At 37.1% G+C, this 22894-nt stretch overlaps 2 protein-coding genes across 2 annotated transcripts; one reads left to right on the top strand and one right to left on the bottom strand.

Annotated features, from left to right (window-relative positions):
- The first annotated feature begins 1020 nt into the window (after window positions 1–1020).
- si:ch211-117c9.5 (sodium- and chloride-dependent creatine transporter 1) lies at window positions 1021–11041 on the top strand. The gene is made up of 14 exons (XM_056732214.1): window positions 1021–1434; window positions 2120–2389; window positions 3152–3283; window positions 3466–3745; window positions 3831–3963; window positions 5242–5376; window positions 5455–5558; window positions 6133–6257; window positions 6453–6565; window positions 9224–9364; window positions 9485–9587; window positions 9981–10081; window positions 10167–10337; window positions 10465–11041. Exons 1-14 carry the CDS (start codon window positions 1410–1412, stop codon window positions 10591–10593), a joined length of 1962 nt encoding a protein of 653 aa, XP_056588192.1. The 5' UTR covers window positions 1021–1409; the 3' UTR covers window positions 10594–11041.
- A 2863-nt stretch (window positions 11042–13904) lies between these two features.
- Window positions 13905–21990, bottom strand: si:ch211-117c9.2 (solute carrier family 26 member 6). Its single transcript, XM_056732215.1, has 19 exons — window positions 21851–21990; window positions 21376–21515; window positions 21043–21153; window positions 20789–20961; window positions 18587–18751; window positions 18228–18380; window positions 18045–18127; window positions 17362–17509; window positions 17097–17210; window positions 16933–17010; window positions 16721–16816; window positions 16534–16640; window positions 16065–16134; window positions 15404–15496; window positions 15197–15280; window positions 14640–14885; window positions 14380–14434; window positions 14122–14264; window positions 13905–14027 (listed from the first exon to the last, which is right to left on the bottom strand). Exons 1-19 carry the CDS (start codon window positions 21988–21990, stop codon window positions 14001–14003), a joined length of 2226 nt encoding a protein of 741 aa, XP_056588193.1. The 3' UTR covers window positions 13905–14000.
- Window positions 21991–22894: the final 904 nt, after the last annotated feature.

The following is a 22894-nucleotide window of genomic DNA, read 5'->3' as shown; positions in this document are numbered from 1 at the left end:
ACAAGTAAACACTTTTGTCGATCTAAAAAAGAGAAAAAATATTAAAACAATTGCTTGCTTAACATCTTGCAATATATCAAATGCTTAAAACGCCGATTAAAGATAATCAAACTATGTAAGACTACTGTATATTTGGACGTCAGAAGCATGTGTATTTAAGAGTGTATAAACGAAGTTCATTCACCAACAGCATCAATGGTTTAGTCAATAAAACGTTTAATTTTGACACGATCGTCATGCAGGTTCGAATACACCTTTCACTTGTCTATTTATTGTCTAAACAATTCAGAGAAAACAATAATGAATTACAACTTTGCATACATTACATAATGTACTGTAATGTACTACTCTTTAAAAAAAAATGAATGAATGAATGGTTCTTCTTTTTTGATTGCACTCATGCTTTTGTTGTACTTATGCTGTCCCAATTGCTTCCATTGCCTACCCCACCTGTAAGTCACTTTGGATAAAAGCGTCTGCTAAATGACCAAATGTAAAAATGTAATGTACATAAAATATACAAATAGAAGAAAGTATTTAAAAATGCCTTACAGGTGTTTGATAATAAAGTGTATTAAGGGGAAGTCGTGAGTCTATAATGTCGTCATTTGACGATATTTTCAATTATAATTGTTTCACATAACAATCTCATCTGGCCAATCCAGATGTATAAATATTGCATTATGAATAATATTTGTTACGTTATCAGTACATTTTTTTTACTCCATGCCATGTGCCAGTGTTGCCCAGTCGCAGTTCATTGCTGTCAAAAAAGTCATATAGGCCTACCTAATTAAATCAGGATAAAAAAATAAACCTTTCAAATACAAGCGAGCATCAAAGAAAATAAAAATACAATAATAAACAAAAACTAAACGCATCTGTGGTAATACGTGTGACATCATGTTGCATTGAGACCAAGCGCTTAGCAGTCAGCCAATCACAGTAGCGCACAGTCTTTGGCCAATCACAGAGCAGCACACGTTCTTTGACCAATGAAAGTGCAACGTCGAGCGCGAGCCGGGGTGCTGAGAGCGGGGCGCTGATGATTTCATCCACCGAACCCGGCGCAACATCACACCTGCTTTTCCAATAAACCACTGGAGTAGAACGGCGGATTCCTCAAGACTCACTATTCTTATCGTTTAACCAACACCCATGCGATTCTTCAGGCTTACCTTCAAGTGCTTCGTCGACTGCTTTTGAGACCCTCATATTTCTCCGTCTGTTTTTGGCGCACTTTAATTATCACAATAAAGAGCTTAATCTTATCAACCTGGTGTCGACGATACATACTATAAAACGGACAAAACCTCCGCAGAACCGCGAAATATAATCATTTAACCAAACGCGAAAAACCGTTATTTGCGAATTGACAGGCGCGCGCGGCGCTCCTGCTGGCCAGCGGCATGTCGCCCGAAGATCACTTCACCAGTAAGAATTACTTTATTCGTGTGTTTGCTGAAGTATTTAAATATATCAACAAAATTTAAGTGCATGTTTTTTACACAGATCTCTAACTCTATAAACACTATACTATATGAGTTTTCATGTAGCTCAGTTGTAAAACTGTACAATTCTGTTTCTTGTACTCTCTCATATTATACCTGCTCTCCTGTAATCCGCTCCAGTCTGGATTTAACAGCTCTGACTTGCATTAAAATGCTACTGATGTCATGGGAACACAGAAGTAAACCAGTTTGCATTATGTTTTGTAGGCTAATTGAGTTTGTATACCCTACAGAGCAGACCAAAAGTCCACTAGTGAGTTTGTCTTGTTTCAAACAGCATCATATCGTTTCTTCTCTGTTTTTTTTCTAAATTTAAAAGACCAAATCTTAATAGTTTTCATAAACTTGCACAAAGCAACATGAATTTCACATGTGGTCGTGTGGAGCCTTGTTTAGAAACAATTTCATGTAAACAAAAATGAATGTGGTTTAGAGTAAATCATAAGACATCTTATTGCAGTCAAATTTTTTACAAGATGATTGTGTGTGTGACGAAGCACAAATAGTGGTAGTAGATAGTGAGTGTTGGAGTGCATAGCGTCAGCACCTTAACATAAGTAATAAAACCCTTTTTAAGGGTTTTAAAATGTCTCTCTGTCTTCCTTAAGGTGATGAAGGATCGTGTCAAGATGATTCTCAGGAGGATGCAGAAGTCGGCCGCCCTCTGGTGTCAGAGGCAGAGGTGTCAAACACACAGGCGAGTGAGCCGAGTGTCTGCTCGGCTCTCGTGGATGCAGGCGATCCCACTGCAGAACTGGGCCATTCAGATCGACAGACATGGAGCAGACAGATGGACTTTATCATGTCCTGTGTGGGATTTGCTGTTGGCCTTGGAAACGTCTGGAGATTTCCATATCTCTGTTATAAGAATGGAGGAGGTGAAATGCACACGCAGAATTATATATTCTTGAATTTGTTCCCCGCACATGATATATTGCAATGGGCCTGTACTTTAAAAAAAACGAGAGGCTGTGGGTTCGGAGAAATTCGACGACCTTTTACTTTAGCTCTGACAACTGGAATAGAATCAAGTGTGCCTAAGATAAGTCAGAAGGTTAGAATGTAGCCAGACAAAAAGGATTTTATAGAAAGGAAACTGACTGTGTAATGTTCATGACATGAGTTTATCAAAGGTTAAAGAAATGATACTCTGTGTTTTGTTCGCCAAACTCCCTCTGAACTTCTATTATAACTGTAACCATCTCCGCAGCTCTTCTGACGCATGTCAGTGATCATTACGGGTACTTACTGTTATCTGCTCTTTTGTTTTTGTTTCTGGGTTGATATACATCTCATTCAAGCAGTCTCAGAGTCATGTGCATTTCTAATCTTAAAACAGCGGCCTTGATGTTAAATAGTTGGATTTGTTTTTAAAAAACATCTTATTTTCATCCTCTTGAACCTAACTCTAACATCTTTTATGATGGGATATAGACAAAGAATGTCCTATCCGGTTTATCCAGTTCATGACAGCCTTATATGACAGTTTATTCATAGTGTTTTGTTGTATTAGTCATAGTTAATGTGAAAACTTTTGACTTATTTCTGAAAATTTGGAATCCCATATTTAGAGAGCTTCGGTGCCTGTCAAGTACGTTTCCGTGTGTGGTGTTCTATCTGAGTGTTTGTGTGTGTTTCAGGTGTGTTTCTAATCCCCTACATTTTGATGGTGTTTTTCGGAGGCATTCCAGTATTCTTCCTCGAAATCGCACTGGGTCAGTTCATGAAAAAGGGTGGTGTCGCCACATGGAACATCGCTCCTCTTTTTAAAGGTGGAGTATTTTTAGCAGCTAGATTTATTTTTACAGGTAAAACAGATCAATGCATGGTCCTGCGGACAATAATGTTGAATTATTAATGGAAAAACAGAATATTGATCTGTCTGGCTTTTATAAAGCAGATATATTGTGTTTTGGTTTAGGATGAGGATATATCATGTGACTTTCTCATGCAGGGCTTGGTCTGGCATCGATGGTGATTGTGTTCTTCTGCAACACCTACTATATCATGGTTCTGGTATGGGGCCTGTACTTTTTGCTTCACTCTTTTACTTCTCCTCTGCCGTGGGCCTCGTGTGGACAGGAGTGGAACACAGTCAACTGTACCACCAACTTCAGTCGCGTGTGTGTCAATCAATCAATGTCCTTATACGCTCTCAATGTGTCCTCCGTCAACACCAGCGCAAACTGCCTGGAGCCTACGGGCCTGATATCATCTGTCAATGAATTCTGGGAGTAAGTGTTTTTTGCCACAAAATTCATTTGTACACAATGTTACTTCTATTCAAATGATTTAACGAGACATTTCTTTACCTGTCAGGCGTAAAGTGCTCCGTCTGTCTGGCGGTTTGGATGAATTAGGTGACATCAGTGGTCATATGGTGTTGTGCCTGCTTGTTACATGGGTCATTGTGTACTTCTGTATCTGGAAGGGTGTTAAGTCCACTGGCAAGGTACAAGCATATGTAGAATTCATTCACAATCTTGTTTTTAACTAGGCTACGGGCAGGGTTTGAGTGAGTCTAGTGTATAATTTTTATATACAACAAAAGTCCTATAGCCAGGTAAACGTGTGTGTTTTGTCTAGAGTAATCAAATTGAATTTACATAAAGACCAAATTGACATTGTTTTGTTTATCTGCACTAGGGTGTGTAAAGCTTCAAAATACTTACAATGCCGCTCTATAAAAAAATGGTATTGTAGTATCATGAGTAATGTTGCATATACGCATTATCATTCATTTGAACACTTGCATCTGCCTTTTTGCTGTGTTTCTCTCCTAAATTAATCAGTTTTTCAACGACTCTGACAAGATAATGATTCAGTGAGTCATTTGTCAAGACGATCGTTCTTGAATACATCAGTTGAATGATTCACTGACTTGAAAAATTGCCGCCACCTACTGGCCGTTTTAGTTTCAAAATTAAAGTAAGTCTTACATTTCCTTTTATAAACATTGCTGTATAAATGGAATATGTCACACATTTGAATTAGTTCCCATGTGAAAATTTTTCTAGTGTACTTTAGTATTTACTACAGTAAATTTTACAAAAATTCCTTTTGAGTCTTACCATAGTAAATATTAAAGTCCCATTGAAATTTAAAATTACAATTCCTACTTTTTTATGAAATATTACAGTGTTTTTGTTAATATCTTACCAATGTGGGTCATTGTCTTTTTAAAGATCATGTGCCCTCGTTATCTTCAGTTAAAATCTGAAAATGAACTTCCGCCCTGTAATGACTATCCATCTTAAATGACATAAATTCAACGGCAAATTTTATCAATAAATTTGCAGTGAAAAACACAAGCCACTACCACTATTTTTTACATTTCCTGGGATCGAATCCACAACCTGCATTGTTAATGCAATGCGCTTACCACTGAGCTACAGGAAAGCTCTGTGTTTCACACAGAAATGCATCAGAATACGGAAGTAAATACGATAGCAACTTTAAAGTATAATACAGTGTTTACTACAATTTATCCAGTTACTATAGTTAATACTACAAAATATTGTGGTGTACAGTATAAAAAAGTTCACTATAGTAAATACAAAATGTTTTACTTAGATCTGACTGTGTATTAAATAAATTTAGTCTATTTTGTAGATTTTGCGAAGTATCGTGATACAAATTGGCATCGCGATACTTTAGCTGGTATAGTATTGTTAGGTATGTTTATGGTACCGTGACAACCCTAATCTACACAAATTAAACGTGTGTGCAGGTTGTGTATTTTACAGCTCTGTTTCCATACCTGGTCCTGGTGGTTTTGTTCGTTCATGGCGTCTCATTGCCAGGAGCTGTTAATGGTATTATTTACTACCTGAAGCCAGACTGGAGCAAACTGTCACATCCACAGGTCAGAAGTTATGTACATGTTCAAAGCAATATCAGAGAAGAGATGGTGATGTAATCATAGTTGTCATGACGTTGACAGATATGGATCGACGCTGCCACACAGATTTTCTTTTCGTACGCAATTGGTCTGGGGGCTCTCACTGCGCTCGGGAGCTACAACCGCTTCAACAACAACTGTTACCAGTAAGTCAAATGTTACTTAGTTAATTATATTAGCAGCATAATGTCTGTATGTGTCCCTTTTTGATTTTTTGAGCTTGCTAAAAGTTTGTTCGTGTTGTCCCAACATGGTTCTAAATGTTTCTCTGTAACAACCAACAAAAGTTGACATTTTGTACAAATACAATGTTAGCAATTTCAATGTCACAAATGTGCTTATTTTTTTCTTGACTATCTTAGATAATATGTAGTCGTTTATATATTAGTGTTTTACTGTGATGTCAATCCTAAAAGGTGTTTATATCCATGTTTAAATCCCTTATTTTTACATAGTCTTAGACTTTTCACCCCCTCGGAGTACTGAATGTACAGTTTTGTATACAGTACAGTGTGTTGTGTTTCTGCCTGTATATGGAAACAGTACTAAAACAATGGCCTTCCTGCTAAACAATGTATTATCAACACAATCCTGCAGCATCCAAGCTGGACCGGAGTGCGTTTATATTCACATGCATGTGCTCAGATCAGAGACCAGAGGTTGAGTGAGTTCACGTCCACCTAGTTTAACCCTGTTCGTGATTTCTCTTTTTCACTGTAGAGATGCATTCATTCTGGCTCTTATAAATAGCGGCACAAGCTTTTTCGCAGGGTTCGTCGTCTTCTCAGTTCTGGGGTTTATGGCAGCAGAACAGGGAGTTAACATCAGTAATGTGGCAGAAAGTGGTGAGACATCTGCTTGTATCATCATTGTGCCCTGACTTTGTACTTTATTGCATTGAAAAAGTATAAAGCACTGTAATGATTTTTTTGTATGATACTTTGGTATTATTTGAAATTACTTGGAGCACTATAGTGCATGAATATGTTAGTCATTTAGTACATGGATACAGTATATTTTGAATATATGTTCTTTTTCAGGTCCTGGTTTAGCATTTATTGCCTATCCAAAAGCAGTATCGCTCATGCCGTTAGCTCCATTCTGGGCGGTACTCTTCTTCCTCATGCTGCTGGTGCTGGGATTGGACAGTCAGGTGAGTGCTATTAATTGCCTGTAAGAAGATTTTTGGTACAGGTTTAGTAGGATAGCAACCCAACTGTTTCAATTGTTACGATACGTTTTTAAAGGAGCCAGTCTTTACTGTTTCTGGCTGTGATTATGTTTTAGGGTGTTTGACAATGGATGTTCATGTTTCTAATAAAAAAAAGGCTTTATATTTCATATATTTCAAGTCTATTGTTCACCGCTGTTTCTCTTTAACAAAACTTGATTTCTTTCGGTCTATATAAAAAGCCTCCTTCTGAGACGCTCTGATTTGTAAAGCTGACCCGGTCTGTCGTGATTGGTTCCCCGCTTAGAGTGTGTGTGTGAAGATGTCCCACCCATACCATATCAGCGAGCTTCCACTTCTCAGGCTGTTGTGATTGGTCATGTTCATAAACCTTGGCTTTGAGCAATAGACAGTAACAATGGCGTCAACCTCACTTATCAGTTACAAACATGCGGACCCAAGTCTGCTAGTGCATGTGCAAAAGTCCATCTTCGTTAGAGGTTGCAAATTTATTTTCTACTTTGGCGAGGGAAATGACACCGGACCGAATGGCGTCATATCGGTTATATTAACCATAATAACAGAAGTGTTAGTTTTGCCTTTTTATATTGGACCCGAGTTGGGTAATAAAACAAGCAGATTGACCAGGAGACATTTGCAAGCAGGACTTCAAAGGATGTTTCACAGAAGTGTTTAAGAGGTAAGCGCACACACACACAATATCAGTGTGTTACGCAGAACAGCTTTCACAGCCGATGTTAAAGTCATGGATGCTGTTATATGACCATTGGTTGTTATCTTAGAATGTGTGAAGCTGAATTCTTATTACCAGCTGTAGGACTGTGATGAAAGTGAAAGTAGTTTAGCGCGTAGCTCAGTCAAATGTTTACAATCTCTGAAAACCAAACACTACTCCAGCGGCTCTTCCTCTTCTCTAAGGAAGGCCTCACCCATTTTCTGCCCAGGTTATTAAAAGCACTCAGAATAGTGACATTGTGCACCCGGGAAGTTGAGGAGTTGTAGTCCAATTCCAGCCGTTCTCTGTAGTCCTTGAAAAGCGATTCTGTTAAAGACAATATTTCGCTTGGGACTGAACTTTGAGCTTTATCATATTGCAGGTATTGTTTATGCTCTAAAAGCAACATTACACACTAACTATAGGTTGAAATTTTTTATCGCAGGGAACGTGGCCTTTAAAATAAAGCTAAAGAAAGTACTCAAAAACAGTGATACAAACTTATTTTAAATCAAGTTTAGGGTCAATGAGCTGTCCTTGTTGCTACATATTTCTTGTTTTGAAATTTCACCCTTACAAGTTTATTCAAGTGTGCTTTTACTAGTGTAGTACTTTTAAAGTAAAATTAAGAAACTGCCCTAAGGAAATGAAAGCCTAAGTCTGGCTTTAGCTGGTCAGGCTGGATCCCACCAGCTAAAACATGGTAAACACCAGCTTGACCAGGCTGGAAGACCAGCTTTTCTAGTTAAATAAAGCTTTGCCAGGCTGAGTGGACAAGCCTAAACTAGCTACTTCCATCTTAAACCAGCTAAGACCAGCAAACCAGCTTGACCAGGCTGTACAAGTTTCAGATGGATTTAGCTGGCGAGATCCACTGACCAGGTTAAAATTATTAACTTCTTAACTATAAAAATACCTATAAGTTCACTTGCAGTTGCAGTACAAATTCAAAACATAGTTGCAAACTACTTGTGTACTTTTTGTTTACTACTGTTACTTAAAATAATCATTTTATAAAGTAAAGTGGTTCAATTTAGTCAATTTAGTGGCTGAGCAAGTAGTAAAACGGCAACAACACGAAGCAAAAGAACAAGAAGGCATATGATTTTGTACTATTTCAAAGTTTAGTTTTGCAAAATTATGAAAGTACATTTTTACAAATTCAGTATTTGTCCATTGGCATACAGTTGGTTTGACTGTTGGACGTTCGATAGCCGTGAATTTAAAGGACCGTCTGCAAAGTAACATACACATTAATATTCTAAATAGCATTTACAGGGAATGACTAACAGTCACGAAACCTTCTGTCCATGTGAGTCAAGCTATAATGCACACCACTGCAATCCAATGCATTTCTTTGCCCATGATGATATGTAATTTAGCTGTCATCACACAAATTGAGGAATGCTTAGTTTTCTTGAGTAAACTATATTTATCATGTTTTATATTTGTTAATCACTTATTTAGTTAGTAAAAATATAAATGGTTCCAGAGCCACGTGTTACTTTAAAGTAAAGGATTATCTACATGTGAATCAAAATGTGAATATATTTTGTACATAATTGTTCTTATTGTCAGTTTAATGTTTTTAGTCTTTCAGTTTAATTGATTTTTATTTCTTACATTTTACAGTCACACTTTTCTTATTTTAACTATTATGACAAGGGCACCTCACAAAAGTTTGAATAGGGCCCCCAGACGTGTGGGATTGGTATTGAGAGGACTACTAGTCCTCTATTAGAAATATGCTTGGATTTAAAAATCAACTTAAATTTGTATTTATCGCAGCAGAAAAAATTAAGACCATTTCAAAATTATTGCATATTTTACTTGTGGAAAATTGCCTTTAATATAAAAAAGTAGTTAAGTAGGCTTGTTTTCTGATATCTCTTTCATTGTTTCAGTTTGTAGGTGTTGAAGGTTTTATCACCGGAATTATGGACATGCTGCCCCCCAAATCCTTCCTGGGATCTCTGCGTCGGGAAATCATTGTGGCGATATGCTGTTTCACCTGTTTCATTATTGATTTTTCCATGTTAACAGAGGTATGACTGAGTCGAACAGCAATGAAATATCAGATCTATTAAATAATACAATGGATCAGATTCTCTGGGTCTTTTTGACTACTACATTGTCTCTGTGTGTGTCTCTCTCTCTCTCTGTAGGGAGGGATGTATGTTTTTCAGTTGTTTGATTATTACTCTGCCAGTGGAATTACTTTGCTCTGGCAAGCCTTCTGGGAGTGTGTGGTGGTGGCCTGGGTATATGGTAAAAATCTATAATCACGTCAACACATAGACTGCTATTTTGCCAAAAAGGATGTGTTTCAGGATAAACATCTTTTGTTGGTCGTGCAACAGCATTCCAATGAAACACACATTGCCTTAACACTTTCTCTAGATACATGCATATCAGCAAGAAAAAGGAAGGGCTTATTGCTCTAGTGGAGATTTAATTAAACCCTTTTTCTTCTAAAACAGCAGCTTTAAGTACTTAAACCCAAGATTAACTCTAAACCTGATCCAAATGCCTGACTGGAATGTTATTTCAGGACCAATAGGAATGTTGATCCGGTAACATGTCCTGCTGAAATAAATCACTCTAAACATGCAAACACACACATGTAGTCTGTCGGTTATTCGCTGACTGTGCTTTTGTCAGGTGCCGACCGCTTTATGGACGACGTGGCCCGTATGATCCGCTATCGGCCTCTACCGTATATGAAGTGGTGCTGGTCTTACATCACACCTGCAGTGTGCATGGTGAGTTTTTAATGCACTGATCTATTCAGGATGATTCAGTTTGGAGATACAATGGATGAAAAAGGTGACTGATGTTTTTCCACAGGGTGTTTTCTTGTTTCACTTGATCAACTACAAGCCATTAGTGTATAATTCTGTGTACGTCTACCCATGGTGGGGTGAGATGCTGGGCTGGTTTCTCGCACTCTCATCGATGCTCTGTATACCTCTCACCGTCCTCTTCAAACTTCTGCACTGCAAAGGAACTCTTATGGAGGTGGGACTCCATAAACTATGTGTTTTTTATATTTTTAACTGAAAAATGTGCTAAGACTACTCAAATGTAGTCGAATGGTTGTGTACAGTGTTTGTGTGTTTTGAGTGGCATTTCTATCTCTCTTCAGCGTTGGCAGCACCAGACCACCCCCATCTGGGGGAGACATCACCTCGAATTCCTTCCACCTGAGAACGAAGCCAGATTTCTACCAAAGCCAGAAGAAAATAAAACCATACTCTTTGAAAGTGTCATTTAGTACCCCCAAAAACACATGTTCCACATTGCAAATCACTCAGATACAACTGCTTTACATCCCAGAAAGCAAAGGCACACACACGCAGAAGGAAAGTGCAATTAAATGACTTTATTACATGGACGAGAATCATTGAACTCCAATTTATCCCACAGCATCCATGCCATTAGCCTACACAGTGTTATACGAATACAGCACTTAAGCTCAGTCTAGCACATCAGTGTCTGGGCATATCAACTAACGCAATGCTGATTCCATCTCCATCCTCAATGCATTCATAAGGGCCGGTAAATCCGTGTGGCTCATGTGCAACAAACGTATATATAACAGTGTCAAATACTCTGATTAATTTTGTGTGTTCAGTTTTACTTGTTTGTGTATGCCCTACATCATAAGCACTTGAGATCTTACAGTGTTGTGCAAAAATTATTAAAACAACTTTCAGAACCAACTTATTTGGTGTAACTTTATAATGTTTCATTAGAAAAACTGCCTCATACACCATTTTAGGGTCAACGATATTTGGAAATATGCAAATAATTGAAAGTTTAAGCAATTGACAGAGTAAACTGGATACATATCTTTTAAAATGTAAGTTTTAAGTATAGGCAGTGTTGACTTTTTATGTATTCTTTATGTTAAAAGTTTGAAAATTTAATTTGGTTTATTGAGAAACACATTTATCCTTTAAGTTGTATGCAACATTTAACAAACAACCGTAAAGTCATGTGCTTTGTACTTTTTATTTTCCCACAAGCTATTTTCTGCAAATGACTAAGGTTTTTCCTTCATTGTGCAAAAGGGATGTAGGTTGTCATGGAAACACAGGGTCCTCACAGGCACAAGTAACAAAGCATGTCCTAACTGATCTCACGGGAAATCTATGGGCGGGAATCAGAAAGCAGCCGGACCTCTGTTATGTTTCAATCCTGATAATACAAAGCATGAAGACACGAAAGTTCTCCATTCTTAGCTTTTTATTCCAGTCCATAAGCAAGCCAACATTACCAGTTATTACTTGATAGGCAACAGGTGCAACACCCTTGCATTCTTACTCTTCCCTTTTACAGGAAACGATATCTGGACTACAGCGCCATCTCTTGACAATTACACAACACAACAACACACACTTCATGTTTAATGTCTTGCTGGAAGAGTTTGAGGCTAGCTCCCTACATAAACAATGGTCTATGGATCCGGCTATAGAGAGAGATCGTCTGTAAAGTGCAAAACCCGAAGGGTTTAGGGATACTAAAGTATCATTAGGGATACTAATAATAGTAATTAACTTTAGTGCTACATACTGTAGTAAAACTAAAACCAGTTTCAATTCAGCACAAGAGCATTAATCTGTAATCTGAATTTGGTGAGACTACATTTTAGTCAAGACTATTTTTGTAATAACGCTTTTCGGATTTACAGTCACTTTGCAGAAGGTCCCTTTGGACTTTTGCGTGTCTCCTGGTCATTAGAGATCAATTTAGATTCTCGTTTGAGGAAGACTTGGTTGTTCATCCTTGTCTAAGGAATTATGTGTTATTTGTGTTATAACAACGTTTAGCCTAAGAGTTATTGTTTTTACTATAGTAACAGCACAGATATTAACATTTGGTGGTTTAAATACCCATGTGAGACCTCGCTTCAAGTTTGTTGTATTTTTAGTGCATGATTTTTCATAGTCAGGTAAGTGCCATTTTCAGGATTGTGTCATCCATAATGCTACATATTCCTCATAAATGGACACATGAAAATTAAAACAAAATGACTATTTTATGTTATATAAAGAGACATCCCTTCTCCATTTATTGGATACAATTGCTTCAAGATTGTGCATTTTATTTCACAGAAATCCTACAAAGTTTGTCGTCTCCCAAAAACCGGTTTCTTTTTTGTCACATCCATGTTTATTTCCCTTTTTTAAAATATAAATGTATTCATAGACTGACTTTTTTATGTTTAGACTCTATCAACAAGGGTTTAGTAAAATCTAAACAGATGGTTCAATATATCCGTAACAATTCATTCTTTGAGCATTTTTATGTCATATCCATAATGCAAAATATCACTAACGCTGTGATTTCCTAAAGCTTTAAAAAATATTTTTCTCGTCCCTCTCATATTTTTCCCACCATGTAGTCCCTAAAAGGACTCCGTAGAATTCAGCTAAACATGCTTCAACATGATTAAAAATATGACTCCGAATGTAAATTTTTCGGTGTTTCAGAGTGACTTTAAGATGAGAGATCACCCAACCCGATGACCCTGCAGAGAACAAGTGGTTTTAGAGAATGGGTGGATCTACTTCTGCCTTTCATAAAAATTCATTAGCCTCAATCCATGGTGTGAAAAGTAACGGTGCACCCAAATCTCCAAACATATTACACCAAGAAACAAAACACCCCTTTAAGAGAGCTTTGTTTCAAAACCATTGGATATATGGGGGGAAATAATTTTGGTCAGGTTATATAAAAGCGCATAAGAAACACTGAAATGTGTGGGTTATGAGAGCTGGAATTTCATGTGGAATGGGATTACTGCTCTGCTGGAAACTTGTTTTGTAGAGGCTTTAACAAAAAAGTGAGATTAAAACAGGACCAGCCAAGACATTCACTTTCTAAAGTGTTGTGCCGATTTATAATGTTTTGGAAAACTTTTGCAACTAGTGGACAGAATAACTAGCCACTACACTGGAATAAACCAGCAAGAAATCCATGAAGAAAATCTTCAATGGGGAAAAAGGTTCTACCAGCTATAAAAGGTAAAAAAATAAATGGTTATTTTAGGAACCTTCGAATTAATATTTTTATAAATATACATTATATAAACATACATACACATTATACATAATATTTTTTGCATATCATTATAAACATTTACACTTAAGGAATTAAGTCCATATTTTTTGCAGATATAGCCACAAAAAATGTTGCTGATGTGATCAACAGATCGCAGTGATGCATTTTTAAAAACATGGTAACAAATACAAATAAACTGTAGTTCTGCATGCATGTTCAAGTTTTAAGTTAATTTGTCACTCTTTAGCCTTGTAAAGATGTCCTTGGCATTTAAATGCTTTTGTGAGGGCATAGAAAGTCTACATTAATACAAGAGTTAAATAATAATAATATAAATAGATATACAGTATAATCAGTAAAAATTAGTTGAAATATGCTATCAAATATAAGATTTTTATCATCTGTTTGAAACTTTATTTTTAATGGTCACAACATTGTTTTGCGTAAATAATTTACAGATAGGTTAGCCTAAATGTAAATACTTTTAAAACGAAAAGCCATGAATAAGTAGGGTATATTATTTAGCATTATTTGTATTCTTGCAACATACACACAGTTTTACCAATATTGCATCCATTTGCATTATGGGGTTTTGCAGGTTCTGACATCTGCTGTTCACAACCGGGAGATGCAGGACATGTCCTGTATCCAGAGCAACATCTCAAGTTAATGTGATAAGAATGTAAAAAAAAGACAGAATCTGTTTGGATCTTTTGTGTGATGATGACATCCTCACCTGTGTAAACTCAGAGCTGGCCAGATCTCTCTTAGACTTTGATAGACAGTAAAGCACAGCATCGTGTATGGATGGGAAAAGTTGACTTTTGGTGACCGAGCCGGAGAAAAATCCCCCTCGCTCCAACTGGTCTGCTACACACACTGAAAACACGCACACACGCAATTACAAGCATGCTTACTGTATTTGTTTGAAGATTCTGATAACTCTTTGTGAGTGTGGTTGATCTTTGAGTTGTGTGTCTTTCAATTTACCCACCTTGACATCCAGAAAGGTAAACAGTGACATCAACTTCTGCAAAATCTCGAAATACCTAGACATGGTCCGACACAACAGAATTTTAGTTCAGTTATTACTTCTATTTCATCTCTAAACATTAGTGATCTCAATCTGATAATAGAAAGTCTTTTTGAATGTATATTTTTGAAAGGGAAGCATTTTTTAAGGGTAGCTTAATAATGAGCTTGCATTGTATTTTAATGTTTATGCTGGATGTTTTTTCCCTTTATGTCTCTTACATTTGTCAGTGTGTTCAGTGTGACAGTGTCGATAAAGCTGACAGTAGTGAAGTCCAAGATGATGGAGTGTTTTTCTGTATTTTCAGAGTCCAGCTCAGACTGAAAGCCCCAGTTTATGTTACCGTTGGTTACTGTTGCTATCCCGTTTTCATTGATAATGCATTCACAGTCAGTCTCGTGGGGACAGTCGGTTACATTCTTCACAGAGACCATCATTTTGTTTGCTAACTCTCTCAGGATGCCACTCTAGAAAAACAAATATTATGTTTAGTGACAGACCATTACCTAACAGCATTAATTGCAAAAGCACTTCATTTCGTCTTTTTAGTCTTTAGTTTTCGATATGAAAACTTTGTCAACGTCAAAAGTCTAAAGATTTTTTTTAAATCAGTTTTTTATTTCAACATACGTTTTTAAATTTTAACAAAAATACAACAAAAGAAGAAAATATTTAGTTTATCGTAAATTCAACTAAAGCTACAACTTAGCCAAACACTTTTTTTAAACCCGATAACTAAAATAAAATAAAAGGAAACACAACAGTTTCTCATTCTCACTTGTTTATCTTCTTTCTTCGTTTGTCTCTTTTTCTCCTCTTTCATCCTTTTCAGCTTGCGAAACTTTGGAACATTGATTCCACTCTAGACAAAAATAAGACAGAAAGAACGAGTGAAGGTTGTGTGTTATTTAATTTTTCCTGCTGAATTCCCTGCAGGTTTTTTAACTCTGATGTCATGTGTTAAATTTTTCTTGTGTGTTTGTACCTTCTCGAGTAAGGCTTCTTGATAGAGTTCAGCATTAGCATAGTAGATCGTAGCGGAGGAACGGAAAATGGTGATACCTGAGATTTCTTTGGCCTGTTCATCAACACAGACATGATTATTAAAAGGGTTAGTTCACACATAAAATGCAAATTCTGCCACCATTTACTCATCTTCAGATTGTTCCAAAACTTTATAAATGCCTTTGTTCCGCTAAAAACAACTGAAGATATTTGGAAGAATGTCAGTAACCAAACAGATCTCATCCTCATTTACCGCCATAGTAGGGAAAATAAATACTATGGGGGTCAGTGGGGTTACTGACATTCTTCCAAATATGTTCCTTGTGTTCAGCAGAACTAAGAAATGAAAACAGGATTGGAACAATCGGAGTAAATGATGACAAAAAATTGTTTCAGGTGAACCATCCCTTTAAGTTCAGTTTAAAGAATTGATGAAAAAAGTGATATTGTACATAATGCATAAAAAGCCATGCAAATAAAATATTTTTGTAGTAACCGTAAATAGATGAGACTTTTAACTTTTTGAACACACCAGTCAACAAACAAATGAAATTAAAGTTTGGAGAAATGATTTCAGTATTGTGTTTTTAGTGTGTAGATTTACATTTTGTAATATTTTATAATGTACGAATGAAAGTTACCTCCTTATATGAGTCTGTCTCTAAGTAGAGCTCTGTGCCTGGTACTCTACCAAGTAAAGAATACCGTGGACTAGACAGAAAGAAAAAAAAATAGTTTGACTCATGACACAAGTTTTTATCTTCATAAGAACATAGATAGGCCTATGTGTTCAAACACACACACATACACGCATGTATGTTTTATTATCTCCGTGGGGAAAGTCCATAGGCGTAATGAGTTGTATACTGCACAAACTGTATATTTTATCCCTTACCCCTAACCCAACCCCTAAAGATCGTAGAAAATGTTTTGCATTTTTAGATTTTCAAAATTATCGTTCTGTACAAATATAAGTTTTTTTGCCCCTGACCTCAATTTTGGTTCCCACAGTGACACGAGTCCCCATGAGTTGGTGTGCATTCAGGTTTAGGACCCCTCTAACATATTAAAACCAAGTCCACATGTACATACACAGACACACATATACACCACTGGGTCCTGAAGATCACGGTGAGAAGACTGCAGCCAACAGACGCCACCAGACCCAGATCCAGATTTAAAAAAACGGTACAGAAAAACGTCAAAAGCCACACCAGCTATCAGAAGACACAGAGAATGAGTCATGACACAGTTTCATACACAGCACAGACATCTCCATTACATGACCAGATCTCACCAGGTCCACTCGGTTTCTTCTCCACAGGGCAGGAATATCCCGACACTGCATGAACATTCCTTTCAGATTCACAAACACTATGGTGGACAGCACAGCCTGATGACCAGTACACAAAAAACCAACACACTGAACTGCTAATGGTGGACGATAAAACATTTATTCAGAATTTAAATAAAACATGAATGGATTTGTAAATGATAAAGGTGACCTACTTTAGGAAGCTCCTCAAAAAGTGGCCCAAGCTTCAAAACAGTAACGAGTACAATAATAGCAGATACCACACTAGCGATCTGTTAAGACACAATTGTGTATTTATAAACACGTGTTTACATACATTTGTGTGTTTTCAATGTTTTTGATTGTTCCAGTTTATTACCTGTGTTTTCCCCCCAGTGCTCTCCTGGACAAGACTGCGAGACATGGAGGAGGTGACAGAGTAACACTGAAAGAATCCACCAATTGTGTTACTGAGCCCCAAAGCTACCAATTCCTGCAGAGTTTAAAGTATAAAAGTATTTAGAAATTGTAAAAGCAAACATTCACTTACATATTTAACAAGTTTAACAAAATGTTTGAGATGGGGGTATGCCGGTGTCTTTTCTCTATATATTCTGAGGTTAGTACAGCATATGTGTGTTTACCTGATTGCTGTCTACTTTATATCCATGTTTGAGAGCAAAAGTCTTTCCCAGAGAAATGTTAATGGCATATCCCACCACAGCTACAGCAAATGCATCCACAACAATCGAGGAGAATAAAGACATCTCTGGGATGGTGGGCGAAGACAGCCTGGAAGGAGGTTAGAGGTTATAGATCCAAACCATCATAAATGTATATTCTCATGCCAATGAAATAAAAGATGCTCACTGGAACAATAAGCTTTGGCTTAAGGGATAGTTCACACCATTCAAAAAGTCACTTTGCCTTATTGGCTCTTGTGTTACTGTGACCAATTCAAATAATTGCAATGCTGAGATGCAATTAATGCTGAAAATGCTTTGACGTATGAAAGAAGATAAGTGCTTTGCTGTAGACGTATTTGTACAAACTCAGATTAAAAGTCTGAGTTTTTTCCGAAAAGAAAGAGTTGTTGCCAAAATGTGCAGGTCAATGTTGTTGCATTTAGTTTAAATTGCTTTGAAAAAAGTGGACGGCTTCTTTTAATAACTTGAGTGACATCATACCAAAGATATTTTTATGCTGATTTCAAAATGGTAATTTTCTCGAAGGGACCTGATACGGGCCTGGAGTAATTTACTGTTTGTTCAAATTACGGTAAATCTAAATGATCGATTATAATGTATTATGAAACACACACACTTACCCATTTGGAATCTCTCCCACCACATCAACACCATTAACATCTCTGAGATCAATATAATGTGAAAGAAGAGTCACTGAAATAATCTGTAAATATACACACAAACATTAAAAGCATCTCTTTCTCTCTCTCTCTTTCACTCACTCTCTCTCTCTCTCTCTCTCTCTCTTATACGTAAATACTTACCACCATGAGCTCTATTGGTATAGGTAGAGGTAGTCTGTGACTGTAGCAGGCATTGATCTCTTTGACAATGATCAGAACTGTGAGAGACACCAGACTGACCACCAGAGTAGGAACATGAGTCTGGGGCAATAAACTGCCCAGGTCAAAAAGAGTCTACAAAATAATGAAAACATTAATAACTATATTTATATAATTATATAAAAATAATTGTAATAGAAATAAAGAAATTTTGTATTTAAATCCAAAGCTCAGTTATAACATAGAAATGTCTCAGTTTATGCTCTTAGTATTTAACCCAATAGATATAAAAAACAATGAGATCAAGCACAAATTGCATGCTGTGAGTGTACAATACATACATAAAGCAGCTGCAGGGGTCCAGTAAATCGTTGAGGTGACAGTCCAAACATGTATTTAAGCTGAGAGATGATCACATGTGTGGCTGCACCTGTCGTGTAGCCCCGAACCAGTGGCTCCGAGAGATAGGTCACCACAAACCCGAACCGAATCAGACCCAACAAAATCTGTTAAACAAGATCTTCATTAAGAGGTTTTTATTGTCCATTTTTACTGTCCATCCATCCATCTATTACCCATCTCTATCCATCCATTCATCATCCATTCATCCACCCTTTCATCCATTATCTATCTATCTATTATCTATCTATCTATCTATCTATCTATCTATCTATCTATCTATCTATCTATCTATCTATCTATCTATCTATCTATCTATCTATCTATCTATTATCTATCTATCTATCTATCTATCTATCTATCTATCTATCTATCTATCTATCTATTATCTGTCCATCCTTCCATCCATCCATCCTTCATCCATCTACTACCCATTTGTTCATTCATCCATCCATCCTTCATCCATACATCCTTCTATCCATCCATCCATCCATCTACTACCCATTTGTTCATTCATCCATCCATCCTTCATCCATACATCCTTCTATCCATCCATACATCTACCACCCATTTGTTCATTCATTCATTCATCCATCCATCCATCCATCTATTATCCATCCATCTATTATCCATCCGTTCATGATCCATCCATCTATTATCCATCTACAGTACATCCATTCATCCACCCTTTCATCCATTTTTTATCCATTATCCATCCATCTATTATCCATCCATCCATCCTTCAGTCCATCCTTCCGTCCATCCATCCATCCAACCATCTATCAGTTATCCATCAGTCTATTTTCCATCTACAGTTCCATTTTTACATTTAGTCATTTAGCAGATGCTTTTATCCAAAGGGACTTGCAGAGAGTTCAGGGAGCAATAAGTAATAGGTGCTAATACAAAGTTACTAGATTCAACAAAAGCCAGACCAATACCTGTTGAGATAAAGACAGATTTTTTTTCATTTGTCTTTTAAGTATTCACAGAAGACTTTTTGGAGAAGGTCTTTTTTGAATGTTGTGAGACATGTGATTGACGGACTGAGTGAGGAACAAGGTTTCACCAGGAAGGAGTTGTGAAGGAGAATGATTGGGGAAGCGATTTACTGCCCTTATGAGAAGGCAATACAGACGCAGCTGGTTTGCTGAACGCAGGGGTCTTGATGGGGTGTAGGAGGGTGCAGGAGGTATGCCGGTGAAGATAATTTGCACATTTCCTGCTCAGATAAACATGAGAAATGCGGATGTGATGCAGCGACAAGGCAAGCCTCACCTCTGACTGCACTATACCTCACACACTGGGTTGATGCGTGCAATTGGCATGTGGCTGTTGCTGTCTCTCTAACACCATTATAATGTTTCTGGCACGTTTATTAAACACCCTCACTTTCAACAGTCTGGCTAGTATCTTTCATGAACATGTGTGACATAATTAATCTTGCTAATCGGACATAAAACCGCAATGAAAAGGCACAAGGTGAGGCAGACAGTTACCGAGCCGAAACTGAAGGGGGCAGATATGAGCCGAACAGTCAGGATAACTTGTACAACAAAATGATGGAGAATTTCATGAAGAAGGATAGGCGCATGGACTTCATTTATAAATCAAGGTGGGACCATAAACGGTTTCCAATTGTAGACAAATAATAGGACCAGAATAAAGAACAATTAAATATTTAAAAAACGAAATTTCGACCTTAAATAGAAAATTCTTTAGATTTTCCTGTTATCCTTGGATGGATATTATCCATCTATTATCTATCCATCCATCCTTCCATTTCCATTTATGCATTTGGCAGACGCTTTTATCCAAAGCAACTTATATTGCATGATCCTATACATTTGTATTTGAGTATGTCCATGCCCTTGGCATTGCTAGGGTCTTGCTCCAACCACTGGGCTACAGGAAAGCATGACACGTTTCAATAGGTAAGAGACAGAGTTATAAATATGTATCCAGTGTAAAATAATTTATATATAATAGCACCACGCATTTTTAAAGGAACCTTTTCTGTAATCAGCATCATGATCGAAAGCGTCTTCATCCATCCATCCATCCATTGGTTCTTTCAACTATCCATCAACTGACCATCCATCCACCCACCCCTATCCTTACAAATTCATCCCTATCCATCTCACCTGAAAGATGCCACACAGTAATGTCGTAGCTGCGGCCACGTTTACCCGTAGCTCATCCCTTGCTTCTGTATCCACAATGACTGATCCGTTTGTTCCATTAATAATGAAGCGATCATCAGGTGCCAGTCGCTCTGAGACGCTTCCGATCATGATGCTGATAACAGCAAAGGTCCCTTGAAAAATACAGCACAGTGTCATACTATTATAAATAAATTATTTTACACTGGATACATATTTATCCCTCTGTCTCTTACCTATTGAGATGTGTCTCGAGGTGCCAAAGATGAAGTAAACCAGTACGGGATAGAAGGAGGTGTACAGACCGAAGACAGGTGGAACAGAGGCCAGAAGAGCATACGCCATGCCTGAATAAATCACACACATGCTTCTGATAAAACACATCATTTGTATTAAAAAGTAAGTAAGATACAAAGGTAATTGTATCAATAATATTTTTAGCATTTGTAGCCCCTTATTAACCCTTTTTAGGAGGACAACATACTAACAGGTTTTTGGGGGTTTCTGTGATTATTCCAGTGTTTTTTGGTCTAATGTGTATTTTCTTTTTGTGCTTGTTGAAAACTGACCCTGAGGCAGGTGCATGATTCCCACGCTGACACCTGAAACCAGGTCACCGAGAGCATTATCCCGAATGGAATAACAGGGAATCCAGGAGAGAACGGGAATCCAAGTCAGAATCCAAATCCAAACACGTCCAACTGAGCACCTGGAGCGGAAAGAATGAAGAGATAATAAAGAAAGAGTTCTCATGTCCTTGGTTTTTTAAACAAGTATGTAAACATGCAGTTGTATTTGTCGCCCTGCTGTTAGGCAAGCTCATGTGTCACATTTTAATGGAGTGTTTACCAATGACTGGAATATTTAAGATTAAAATATATTTTTGAGATTTTCTATACCTAAGAGTAACACATATAGTTTTCCAATTTATGACATGAAGGTAAAATAAATCATCCAGCAATCAAAAAAGAACAATGCAAACATTTTTCACACAAGTTCAGTTAAACAAATTTTACATTTACGTAAAAATCGACCACATCTTACCTCACCGAGTTACGGATCCTCTTCTTTAAAGAGGGCCCTTGGATTTCACTCTGCCATCCAGCTACTTCATCCAGGTTAGTTTTATCCAGAATGATCCTCTCCACACTGAATTTGGCTGCAAAAGGCTCAGAGACATCCATACCCAACTTGTTCGTGTGCATGATATGATCCTTTTAATATAGATTGGGGGTTCCCAATCCTCAAACCCCTCCCATGGGGTTACACATGGACCGAGTTCTTCTTCAGTTTAGTTTGAATCAAAACCTGATGAATTATTTCCAGAAAATGGATGTCTTATCAGTGGTCACAGGTCCATCCCCCAACACACCTCCCTCTGTACCCACAGCAGACCCAACATGTGCGTGCCAAATGGATCATGCATCTGCAAATTAACTCATGACACTTGACCAACTTAAACAAACACAGACGTAGAGCATTACTACTATGCTGACATCAACTTTTTGGCACAAGCACAACTTGTAATCTTGATTTTTTTCTTTATGCTAGACAAATTATATGAATGACACCTTAAATTATCAAAAGATACTGTATGAATGTCATGGCTAAAGTCCTTGCTTTCGCTTAGGTTTAAATTAAAAAGTAGTTAACATTCGGCAGACTAATCTTTTGTGTTACTTAATTTTCATCTTCTGTCGGGGAAAACTTTGTTAGAGCTGCCTTAACCTTTATTTAAAATGGTTCTGTGTTTAATATTTGACAGTCAGACATCCCATTCATTAATTTATTTTGATTTATTTTGAGACCAATTGAAGCAGAATGATATTAACAGAAAATAACAAAAATCTCTGGTATCCATTCAAATGATATTATTTCTAAATTATGATATCACCCCAATGTCAATTGTGGTTGAATCTAACGGGAATCTTTTTTTTCTTTTTTAAGAAAATAAATCCTGGCACAATGGCTCTGTGCATGCACTGAAAAAAGTAACTTTCAGAATTTACTTCATAAAATCCCTGTATAAATGTGCCCTAATATTTTTTAGCTAAAATGTTTTAATTCAGGTACAACTTACTAACCATA

This window comes from Triplophysa dalaica, chromosome 20 (genome assembly GCF_015846415.1).
Source record: "Triplophysa dalaica isolate WHDGS20190420 chromosome 20, ASM1584641v1, whole genome shotgun sequence".
Classification (NCBI taxonomy): Eukaryota; Metazoa; Chordata; class Actinopteri; order Cypriniformes; family Nemacheilidae; genus Triplophysa; species Triplophysa dalaica.
The sequence above is the reverse complement of the archived record's forward strand: the minus strand, read 5'-3'. Positions and strand labels throughout refer to the sequence as shown.